At 45.8% G+C, this 8,417-nt stretch overlaps 1 protein-coding gene across 1 annotated transcript in view; it reads right to left on the reverse strand.

Moving 5' to 3' along the window:
* DMTF1 (cyclin D binding myb-like transcription factor 1) overlaps window positions 1–2,481 on the reverse strand; it is a 21,304-nt gene extending 18,823 nt beyond the window's left edge. Inside the window, exons 1-3 of the mRNA XM_009082136.1 lie at window positions 2,373–2,481; window positions 1,753–1,872; window positions 1,046–1,140 (exon numbers count right to left, since the gene is read on the reverse strand). Coding sequence (XP_009080384.1) covers window positions 1,046–1,140; window positions 1,753–1,872; window positions 2,373–2,481 — 324 coding nt within the window. The remainder of the gene's footprint in view (window positions 1–1,045; window positions 1,141–1,752; window positions 1,873–2,372) is intronic.
* Between the last annotated feature and the right edge of the window lie 5,936 nt (window positions 2,482–8,417).

Below are 8,417 nucleotides of genomic sequence, written 5' to 3' on the forward strand. Positions count from 1 at the left end.
GCTGAATGTAAATAAGAAAGGTCTCCCTGGTGTTGGTGGAATGAGGACCATGCCATCTCCAATCCAGAACCTTTAGACACGGTACAGCCACAATGGGAACTGCATGGAACTGACCAAGCATATTTAGGCCACTTATAAAGCTTAACTTAGAGCCAAAGAATGACAGAAATACCACATGAACTTGTGTTCTATGCAGATCACCACAGGGCAAGTAATTGTCAGCTCCCTGGTGTTGGTGGAATGAGGACCATGCCATCTCCAATCCAGAACCTTTAGACACGGTACAGCCACAATGGGAACTGCATGGAACTGACCAAGCATATTTAGGCCACTTATAAAGCTTAACTTAGAGCCAAAGAATGACAGAAATACCACATGAACTTGTGTTCTATGCAGATCACCACAGGGCAAGTAATTGTCAGTGCTTACACCTACTCCTGCTTGCTGTAATGCTCTTTGGGCAGTGAATTACACCAAACCCAAACTCTTAAGTACAGCAATGATTCCACTGGCCTTTTACAGAGCAGCATTTTACAAACAAGAGCCAAGCTCAAATACTAAAATATAATGCCAACTATAAGAATATATCAATAATATGACATTGTCAGTAATTTTAATTAATAATGGTATCACAGAATCAACCAGGTTGGAAAAGACCTCCAAGATCATCAAGTCCAACCCTAGGCCTCACCAGCACCGAGTGCAGGGGCAGAATCACCTCCTGGTCCTGCTGACCACACTGTTCTGATCCAGCCCAGGATGCCATTGGCCTTCTTGGCCCCCTGAGCACACTGCTGACTTCAGCTCCTGTCTCTCCAAACTCCCATGTCCCTTTCTCCTGGTGCTCTCCAGTCACTCTGTCCCAGCCTGGAGTGCGGGGTGGGATTGGTATGGCCAAAGTATATAATAATCATACTCAGGTACTAACTTTCACACTAAAAATGGTCTCACTGATTTAGTAGATCTTTCTGTATTTGTTTCTCTTCTCACCTCCATTTGAATACAACTGTACATCACACAGCTCAATGTTGAAGTGTTACTGTACCTGAATCTGAGTAACAGTTCCTTCATTAATCTCATCTTCAGCTACCTCCGTGGTAGCAGTCATGGTCACCTCAAAGCCCTGGTCATTTTCTGAAACTTCAAAACAGGTAGGTTAGTTCCATACTTTCATCCTGAGACACCTTTCAATGCATCCTACAAGTTCTACAAACTGCTGTTTAGAAGTCCAGGAGGATGAGCACTGCTCTAGTCCTGCTGCCACACTCTGCTTCAGCCAGGCCAAGACACCCTTGGCCTCCTTTGATATTTGATATTGAACTACCCAATATTCAATCAACTTCTTTAAGGTGAATTGAGTTTCCCTCTGACTTTTTTACAACAATCTCTGCCTTAAACAGACCACACACCTTGATATTCCCAAACACCTAAACACTAACTCTACTTTGACCATTGAAAACCCCAAATCTCTCTTTGCAGGATGAGAGCATCTGCTCATTCATCTATCCTTCACTTTATCCCACATGCCTGCAGGGTTTATGTCCTCTAAGGCAGGTCTATTTTGCCACTGCTGTAGAGATATGAGGTGCTACAAACCCACCCAAGGCTGTGAGAGCTACAGGTGGTGCCCAAGTATGTGAACAACATGTGAACAGAAAAACCCATGCACAACATTCCAACGTGATTCGAAATCTTCACTTTTAACCTTTACCAACAGATATGTTTTCTACAAGAGAACATAAAAGAACTTACTGGGAACTGCAACGACAGAAATGCAGGGAGTGGAGTCATCAAGGCTTTGATCATCGTCTGACAAGCAAAGCCTCTTGTGTGGAGGTTCAGTGCTGTCATCTGAGTCTACTTCATCAGATTCTAACAACAAAACCAGAGGCAGGTTAGTTCCTCCTGACAAGGTGGAGCTTTGGGCAAGTTCTGCTCACCAAGTGGACCGAAACAAGAAGGAGAAGCAAATGGGACAGGTTTACAGCTGCCCAGGAACTTGGTCCAAGTTATGGGCAACAATAGCTCACACACACTTTCCTCAGCACATGTTTTCTGTGAGGTTTTCCTTATCAATTCCATCCACAGTCTGTCACACACAAACCAGGCCCCTGTGGCTGCAGGAATTTGGGCACATGCTTGGTTCTAGGAAGGCATTTCCACTCAAAGAAATCAGAGCAGCTCTAGCCCCGTTGGGCACATTATTTTGGGATTTACACCTAATTTGACACTTTGTCCTTCTTGAAACTGAAACAGAACAAATAGCAACACGGCAAGCTGAACCCAAGCAGCTCATGGAATTTTGGGGGCAGGGAAATATGATGGTCAGATCAATCAAAAAGGAAGAAGTACTGTGCAGTACAATTCTATACCATTGTGAGGGCAATGAAGTATGAGGTTCCCTTCAGTGTCCCGAGTCAAAGTCACAGAGTTCACGGTTTCTATTGTCACTGTGTCAGACTCTTCTTCAACTGTGCTCATACTCAAACCTGAAAGAGCAACACACAGGTTACTTTTCTGCAGTTGGACTCCATTTGCACCATAACACAGTTCCCTGTATCCCAAACACGAACTTCCCCAGACTGATGTCTGTCAGCTCTCCCACATGAGCAATTCACAGTTTAAGACCTTCACCTACCTTTACTTTCCTGCATGTTCACAGATTCTAACAGATCACAGAATGGGTCAGGGTGGAAGGGACCACAGTGTTCATCTGGTCCCACCTCCTGCTCCAGCAGGGCCAGCCCAGAGCACATGGCTCAGGGTTGTGTCCAGAGGGGTCTGGAACACCTCAGTGAGGAGAATCCACCACCTCTCTGGGCAATCTGTTCAGTGCTGTGCTTGCAGTTAACTTTAAAGTTACTTTTCCAGGTAAAAATAGCACCTGAACTCCCTATTCAGCAGCATTTGTAATCTACTAATATTTTTTTTTAAAACAAACCTAATACTGTTTCAGCATTCCTGGATTATTCACACCTAGAATCACAGAACCATCAGGGTTGGAAGGGACCTGTGAGATCATCGAGTCCAACCATGAACCTGTCCAGTTAACTTTAAAGTTACTTTTCCAGGTAAAAATAGCACCTGAACTCCCTATTCAGCAGCATTTGTAATCTACTAATATTTTTTTTTAAAACAAACCTAATACTGTTTCAGCATTCCTGGATTATTCACACCTAGAATCACAGAACCATCAGGGTTGGAAGGGACCTGTGAGATCATCGAGTCCAACCATGAACCTGTCACTGCTGGAACCCCCAAACCCTAACCCAGATCCTCCAGTGCCACATCAGACACCTCTGAAACACCTCCAGGGATGGTGACTGCACCACCTCCCTGGGCAATATCCCAGTGCTGAACACCACAACAGGGAAAACATTTCTCCTCACATCCAATCTGGCTCTGCCCTTATGACCATTCCCTCTCTCCTCTCTCTGCAGCCCTGGCAGGACAGACCATTTCCCACCTCTCTCCAACCCTAAAGCTAAATGAAATCCCCTCTAAAATATCCAGAAGTTTTGCAGTGATTTAACCAGTTTTCAGCACCTGAGTTTGGTGCTGAAAAGATCACCTATTTCTCCTTGAAGTGCTCAGTCCTTTTCACCTGCTTACTCTTAAGTCAAGCACAAGGAAAAAATTACTTGTAACTGTTATTTTGAAGCCAAAGTGCTGTTCTCAGCAATCCGAGCTTTAAAAAATCATTGACTATAGCTTTTAAAAAACAGAAGTCACAATGACATCACAAAGCTTCCATGTACCAAGCAGAGATTCCCATAGAGGATCATGGAATCATCAAGGCTGGAGGTGATACCTAAGGCCATTGAGTCCAACCATTAACCTGACACTCTCCTCACATAGACCCACCTGTAAGTGGAACTTCCAACATAGATTTCCAACCCCCTGTGTGATGATAACAATATTGCTTCAGTGGGGAATGGTTTATTTTTTAACCAGAAAGCATGTTCTACATTGCTGAAGGTTCCTGAGAGCAGCATTTCCCTAGAAGGATCAAACTCCTGCCAGTCCTTCAACACAGTTACTTATCACCTCTCGCTGAAGTTTTGGCATGTCTTTAAGCACAGGCAGAGACTGATTCCTTGAATGAAGTGACATTTCCCTTCTGAACAGCTCAAACTTCAGATACCACTGACATTTTCAATCAGTGGGTTCTCAGAATGACTTTCATATCCACCACCAGCCACAGCTCCTTTGCCACATGCCAGTGGAGGAGGGAATAATTCCTTGGGATTCACCTGAGTTCTACAGCCTGTGCCCTGCCCTTTAGCAGAAGCTGCTGTTTGCTGCAGTTCTGATTTTAGGAGCCCAAAGAGGCAACTTCAGCTCCAAAACACGAAGAATGACATCCAAAGCATCATAGCTACATCAGCAGACTGGGACTGAATAAATTGGGCCAAAATTAACAGTTTCTCCTTTTCATGTTGATGTGTACTTTCTGAATGACTTTTACTCCAGGGACTCCTGTAGTAGAAATTCCCCAAGTCACCTGAAATGCCATGGAGGATTCTTTATGTGAACTGGTAGTCATAACATGTATTTTTCTACCATCAGCTGAAAGCAGCTGTTTTTCTTCTCACTGCTCTAAAGGCTTGAAAGATGAGATTTGCTTTTAGAAAACACATTACCACACTCATCTGCTTCACCTACAGCTGATCCAGAGGCAGTGGAAACTGCAGCACCACCCTGAGCAGAGCAGACCATTCCCTCTGGTGTTTTTATTTTCTCAAAGACTGCTGAGAGCTGAGCACAGAGACAGCAAAGTTGGGTCGTTCTTTCAGCAGCTCCTCAGGACTTGCTGAAAACAGGATGTTTTCAGGCTCCCAACTCACAAACACAGAGCAGTTAGGGTTGTCCCTCTGCATTCTCTGCCACCTTGGGAGAGAAAAGGACATGGAACAAAAGGGGGTTGTCCATCCATCCATCCAAAAATGACATTTCCAGGGGTGGGGAGGAAGCTACACCACAGTCAGTTGCTGCTACCCTGACACTTCCCAGCAGAGCTGCAGGAGAGGCAAACAGGCAGGAGCTGAAGCAGAACATCTACCAGCAGACTCACCTCTGCCAGCTGGAGCTCCCAGGAGTCACAGAGCACCAACCACTGGGCACTGCACACTGTCCAAGGAGCTGTGACTTCCCAGGGAACATTCCTCAGTGTAATTCCCGGGCTCAGCAGGGTTTTGTAACTCTTTGCCAGTCTCCCAAGAATGGTTTATCTCAAACGTAAGTGCAGACTCTCCAGGAAAAACAATAGTGTTCTGTGTCAGCTAACTCAGATTTAGCACACCTCAAGTTTTCTGAGTACAGGTACTGATCACAACCACTTGATAAAAGCTTAGGAAGAGCCAAATCCTTGATTTGACTGCAAAAATTCCCATCAAATTTAATGGATTTGGCCTTGGAGCACAATGGAAAAGTGACTGGGAAGAACATGAGGAGTTAAGCCAAAGTCAAATGCTCATTTTGGGCATTATTTTTTATTCATTAGACTAGACAAATACAAGAAACTGAAACAAACAAATAAGCAACAAACTTGAATTCAAGTCCACGAACAGGAGGTGCCAAGAGGATGATCAGACTCTGCTCAGTGGAGGAAACCAATACAACAAGAGACAACAGCAGAAACTGATGCCCAGGAAGTTCCACCTGAACATAGGAAGAACACTCTGAGGCAGGAGATGATCTTAGAGTCTCCTCCAACCTTGATGGGTCTATGATACTATGAAACAGGGACAGTTCTCTTGTGCTATTATTCAATGAAAACACTCCAACCTCACTCCAAACCAAATGAGTTCCACTCAAACTTAAAGTTCCACCATGCAGAAATTGGCTCTAACAGCTGCAACAACAGATATGAGCGGGAACCAAACCAGAGAGGCCATAGAACCATCAAGGTTGGAGAAATCTAAGGTCACTGAGTCCAACCATGAACCTGTCACTGCTGGAACCCCCAAACCCTAACCCAGATCCTCCAGTGCCACATCAGACACCTCTGAAACACCTCCAGGGATGGTGACTGCACCACCTCCCTGGGCAATATCCCAGTGCTGAACACCACAACAGGGAAAACATTTCTCCTCACATCCAATCTGACTCTGCCCTGGCTCAGCTCAAGGCCATTCCCTCTCTCCTCTCCCTCAGCCCTGGCAGGACACACATCCCCCACCTCTCTCCAGCCCTGGCAGGAGTTGCAGAGAGCCAGGAGGTCACCCCTGAGCCTCTTCTCCAGGCTGACCAACCCAACTCCCTCAGCCCTTGCCCATGTGCTCTGCCCTTTGCTGCCCTCGTTGCCCTTGGCTGGACTCGCTCAGTGCCTCAATGGCCTTTGGGCAGTGAGTGCCCAACCAGAAGGACCCAAAGTCCTGGGTTTGAGGCACCCAAATGTTTATCAAACTGTACCAGCATGACATTAGAGTCCTTTAGGAACAGCTGCATCCAGTGGTATTTAGAGAATTGGGCCATCACGGGAGTGGAATATAAGGGAGACACAATGGGACGAACTGTTCTCATGTGCATTGATCCAAACTTGGCAGAACTCCATGAGTTCTAGCCTATCCATTGTTATTTTAATAAAAAAAAAGCACAGAGCATGCTTTAAATGTCACACGGGGGGGTGTGGGGGGTGTGTGGAATAAACAAATCAAAACAAAAGCTGTGTCCCAGCTCTTTCAGAAGGAAAAAACCACCCAGAAAGCTGCAAGTTTTATTTTTCAGAGGCCCAAAATGACTCTAATGCACAAGGTTGTGACTACGGATAAAAACCTTGGTAAGGACTGAAATCAACATCCTTTTTCCAGATTTATTCGAATCATTCCAGTAACGTCTTCACCTTCATAAACAATGAATTTGGATGCAAGAAAGCATGAGAAGCTGATTATCATCCTGACTGTAAGACTGATAAGCAAAGTCACAGCTCTTTTGCTTTCTGAGCACAGAGTTAATTCATAAACAAGGAGCTATTAGAGCATGGAAAACAGTACAGAGGTCGGGATCTTATGCACCCACCTTTATAATTCTGAGTGGCCAAGACAAAAATCAGTGGTTTTAGTTATGCTACTTTAATTAATCTTCAACCTTTTCATGAAGCCACAAACCATCACAAAGCTGTTGATTACTAGAACCACAGGCACTGATGGAAATTGTGTCCATCCCACTGCAAACTCTTCTGGGTTGGCAAAGGAATTCTAACTCTGCTGTCAAGAGGCCAACTCACACCTGTGGCCAGAGCTGTGCTGGCACACAAAAAGCATTTGCTAGATGACTCCAAGTAAGAATGGCCAGGTGAGGCTGGACAATGGGAACTCCCTGAATGAGCACAACAAATCCGATCTGTCAGCTAAAGAAGGAGCTAGTACGAGTGGCACAGGCTTCAGTGTGCCCAAGCACATAGCCAAGAATAAAGAAACCTCAAGAAGTCCTGTCTGACCAGAATCCTTTCTTTTGGTTGTAGTACAGGACAGCTGGTACCACCCTAAGATGAACCCTCTGATCGTGGCAGAGCCACAGAGCCTCCACTTACAAACAGCTCCCCAAGCAACCTCAGTCACAGCTCTGGCTGGGAAAAAAACAAGATTATGAAACAAATTGAAAGAGGGGAAATTGAGGTTAGATATGAGGCAGAAATTTTCCCTGTTCTGGTGGTGAGACCCTGTCCCAGGGTGCCCAGGGAGGCTGTGGCTGCCCCAACCCTGGCAGTGTTCACAGCCAGGTTGGATGAGCCTTGAGCAACCTGCTCTGGTGGGAGGTGTCCCTGCCCAGGGCAGGGCTTGGGGCTGGATCATCTCTGAGCTCCATTCCAACCCCTAAAATTCTATTATTCTATGAAAACAGACAAAAGCCACAAGCTTTTGTGAGCACATGAGGGGAGAGTCAAAGGCAATCATGCAGGTGGCCTTGAATTAGTCATAGAATCATCAAGGTTGGAGGAGATCTCTAAGATCATCAAGTCCAACATTAACCTGTCACTCTGCTGTAAACTCTGCTTACATCCAGGTAAGGGGGAGAGAGTTCAAAACACAAATGGGGAAAATAAATAACAACAGTGACAATCATAATAACAGCAACAATAATAAATAACAATAATAATCATAATCTCAGCAACAGAAACACACACACTACCCTGGTCTTTCCCTGCCCTCCCCAGGGAAGTAATTCCCAGGGATGTCTGGGATTTTCCCCTACATTGCTCTCCCCTTCCTCCTTTCCCCGGGCTGAGCAGGGAGCCCCAGTCCAGAGTGAGCAGCCAGTGGCTCAGCCCCATCCCCTGCCCCATCCCCAACACCAGCTCCAACACTAGCCCAGGCACAGTCCCAGTCCCAGCCCCAGCTTCATATCCAGCCTGAGTTCCATGTCCAGCCCCAGTCCCAGCCCCATGCATATCCTCATCCCCAGCCATAGCTCCT

This window comes from Acanthisitta chloris, unplaced genomic scaffold (assembly GCF_000695815.1).
Source record: "Acanthisitta chloris isolate BGI_N310 unplaced genomic scaffold, ASM69581v1 scaffold17959, whole genome shotgun sequence".
NCBI lineage: Eukaryota > Metazoa > Chordata > Aves > Passeriformes > Acanthisittidae > Acanthisitta > Acanthisitta chloris.